Consider the following 2,295-nt stretch of genomic DNA (forward strand, 5'->3'; position numbering starts at 1 on the left):
GGCAGGCAGTGGCCAGGAAGAACCACGCTCCAAACATTCCCAGCCTGCTGTCCTGAGCCACGGGCAGCCCGAGGATGGCAGTGAGCACAAACTCCTCACCAGGGACATCTCCAGCACCACAGGAGGCTGTGGACACCAAACTTGGTTGGTGTGGTAGCTGTCTCCTCTGAGGTAGCTGTAGAAGCTGGAGAGCAGCTGGCAGCTGGAGATGATGGAAATCCACGCTGCCCCCACACAGAATGTCTTCATGTACCCAAAGAAGTAAAAGGCAAATATAAAGGGTGACACAGTGTCGCAGATGTTCCCCAGGGCCATCGGCTCTGCATACTTGGTGTTCTTCTTCTTTTCTTCCCCAAGGGCCTTGGAGGAGCTTTTCTGTGCCGATCCCAGCAGCAGGACATTGAAAAGGGGGTGCCCAAAGCCAGGCAGGACGTACCTCTGGGTGATGCCCTTCAGGAGCAGAGCCACAGCCCCGTACAGCCCGCACAGGACAATGCCCAGCTCCAGGACCCCAGACACCACCAGGGCCCAGTCCCCGAAGAGCGCGACCGCCTCGAAGCTCAGGGCCAGCGCGATGGGCCCGAAGATGAAGGGCATGATGTAGTTGATGGTGGCCGAGCAGAAGGACAGGATGAAGGAGATGGCAATGTAGGCCACCAGCCCGGCCACGGAGCTCTGGCTGGCTGAGAGCAGGGCCGTGCTGGCGGCCGGGAGCTGGCTGGCATTTCCAGAGGGGAGCGTTGTGTTCTCCGGGGAGGGATACACGGCAGACAGGACCTTCGTGGCCCCATAGCTGCTCCACAGAGCAGAGAAGGTGAGGAAGGCCGCGCCTCCAAGGTGGTCATACTTGCGGAAGGCGAGAAATCCAGCCAGGAGCTGGACAAAGCCTCCGATCAGGATGAGGTGGACACCTGAGGGATGCAGGAATGGGTCAGGTGTGAAGCCAAGCACAAAAAGGCTGGAGCTGCAGGAAGCTCTAGGGCACATCCCACAGCAGGTCCCATGGCTTTCCTGTGAGCAGCCCTGGGGCCTCTGCCTGCCCCTCTTCCCACCTTTATGGGAAAATTTCTCTGCGTGGCCCCTAAGCCCTTGGCTCAGTGTGCTGAGCAGGCCTCAAGGACAGCTTGGATCTAGCAGGGAATGGCACCTGGAATACTTGGCCCCGTGGCTGGGGAAGGAGGAGCAGCCATCCCCAGGAGCACACCGACCTGCACAATGGACACAGCCCACATTTCCCACCAGTGGTGCCCACTGGCCCATGGGGACGACCTCAAAGATCTCAGGGGACATTCAGGCCCACCCACCCCACCCTGAGCAGCAGCACCCACCTGCCAGGACCTGCTCTGCTGCGCGAGGCCCGAGGCCGGTGGCGGCCACAGTGAAGTTCTGCAGGCACAGGAGGAAGGCGCTGACCACGTTGCCGAGCAGCCCCAGCACCCCCGGCTCGCTGTAGAAGACGGCGGCAAAGCCCTCGGTGCTCGCCATGGCCCTTGCAGACAAAACAGCAGAGTTGGGCCTTGCAGACAAAACAGCAGAGTCAGCCCTTGCCTCCACAGCCTCCTGGCCGGGCCCTCTGCACCGGGCCTGGGCACCTGTCCTAGGTTGACTATATGATGCTTTTATCCCCAATTGTCTTGTTCTGTTTATGCTGAATAATAAGTTTTGCACCTTTAAGCCATGTTCCAAAGAGTGAAGGGGGGATTGAAGAAGCAGCAGTTTGTTTTCAGACACTGCACTCACTCCTCCACATTCCTGCTCCTGGACTGTGTTGTCTGTGGATGAACAGACAGCGGGACAGAGCTCTCCTTTGCTTTTAGTTAGTTTTAGCTTGCTGAGGCAAGGAAGTTCCCTGGACTGTGGTTTTTTTCTTTTTTCCCTTTTCTTTGGACCTCTTGAAACCTGCTCTGGACTGAACACCCAGAAGAGCACCGGCAGCTCGCACTTGTGGCCCACCAGGCCTGGCCCAGCCCGCAACATTTCCAGCACCAGAGGGACTGATAAGAGCCTGTGTGAGCTGAACTGCAACTGGGGGAGGGGACTTTCTCAGTTTGTCATCTCTTTTGGAGCAACAAGGGGTTTTATTGTTCAATATTGTTTAGGTTTTATTGTTTAATAAACAGGTTTTTTCCACTTTTGTCCAAGGAGGTAGTTTCCCCCAAACTGGTTGCAGGGAGGGGCCAATTGAATCTGCTTCCCTAGAGGAGCCCCTTTGGGGGTTCTCTCCAAAATTTGCCCTGAACCAGGACAGCACCCGGCCAGCCTGCAGAGCCCTGCCCCTGCCCCGAGCAGGGACAG

The 2,295-nt window shown here is 57.6% G+C and overlaps 1 protein-coding gene across 1 annotated transcript in view; it reads right to left on the bottom strand.

Moving 5' to 3' along the window:
- LOC118698815 (exocyst complex component 1-like) overlaps positions 1-1,485 on the bottom strand; it is an 8,844-nt gene extending 7,359 nt beyond the window's left edge. Inside the window, 2 exon segments of the mRNA XM_036402355.1 lie at positions 100-911; positions 1,329-1,485. Of these exon segments, the coding sequence (XP_036258248.1) occupies positions 100-911; positions 1,329-1,485 (969 nt within the window).
- Positions 1,486-2,295: the final 810 nt, after the last annotated feature.

Source organism: Molothrus ater, chromosome 14 (genome assembly GCF_012460135.2).
Source record: "Molothrus ater isolate BHLD 08-10-18 breed brown headed cowbird chromosome 14, BPBGC_Mater_1.1, whole genome shotgun sequence".
Classification (NCBI taxonomy): domain Eukaryota; kingdom Metazoa; phylum Chordata; class Aves; order Passeriformes; family Icteridae; genus Molothrus; species Molothrus ater.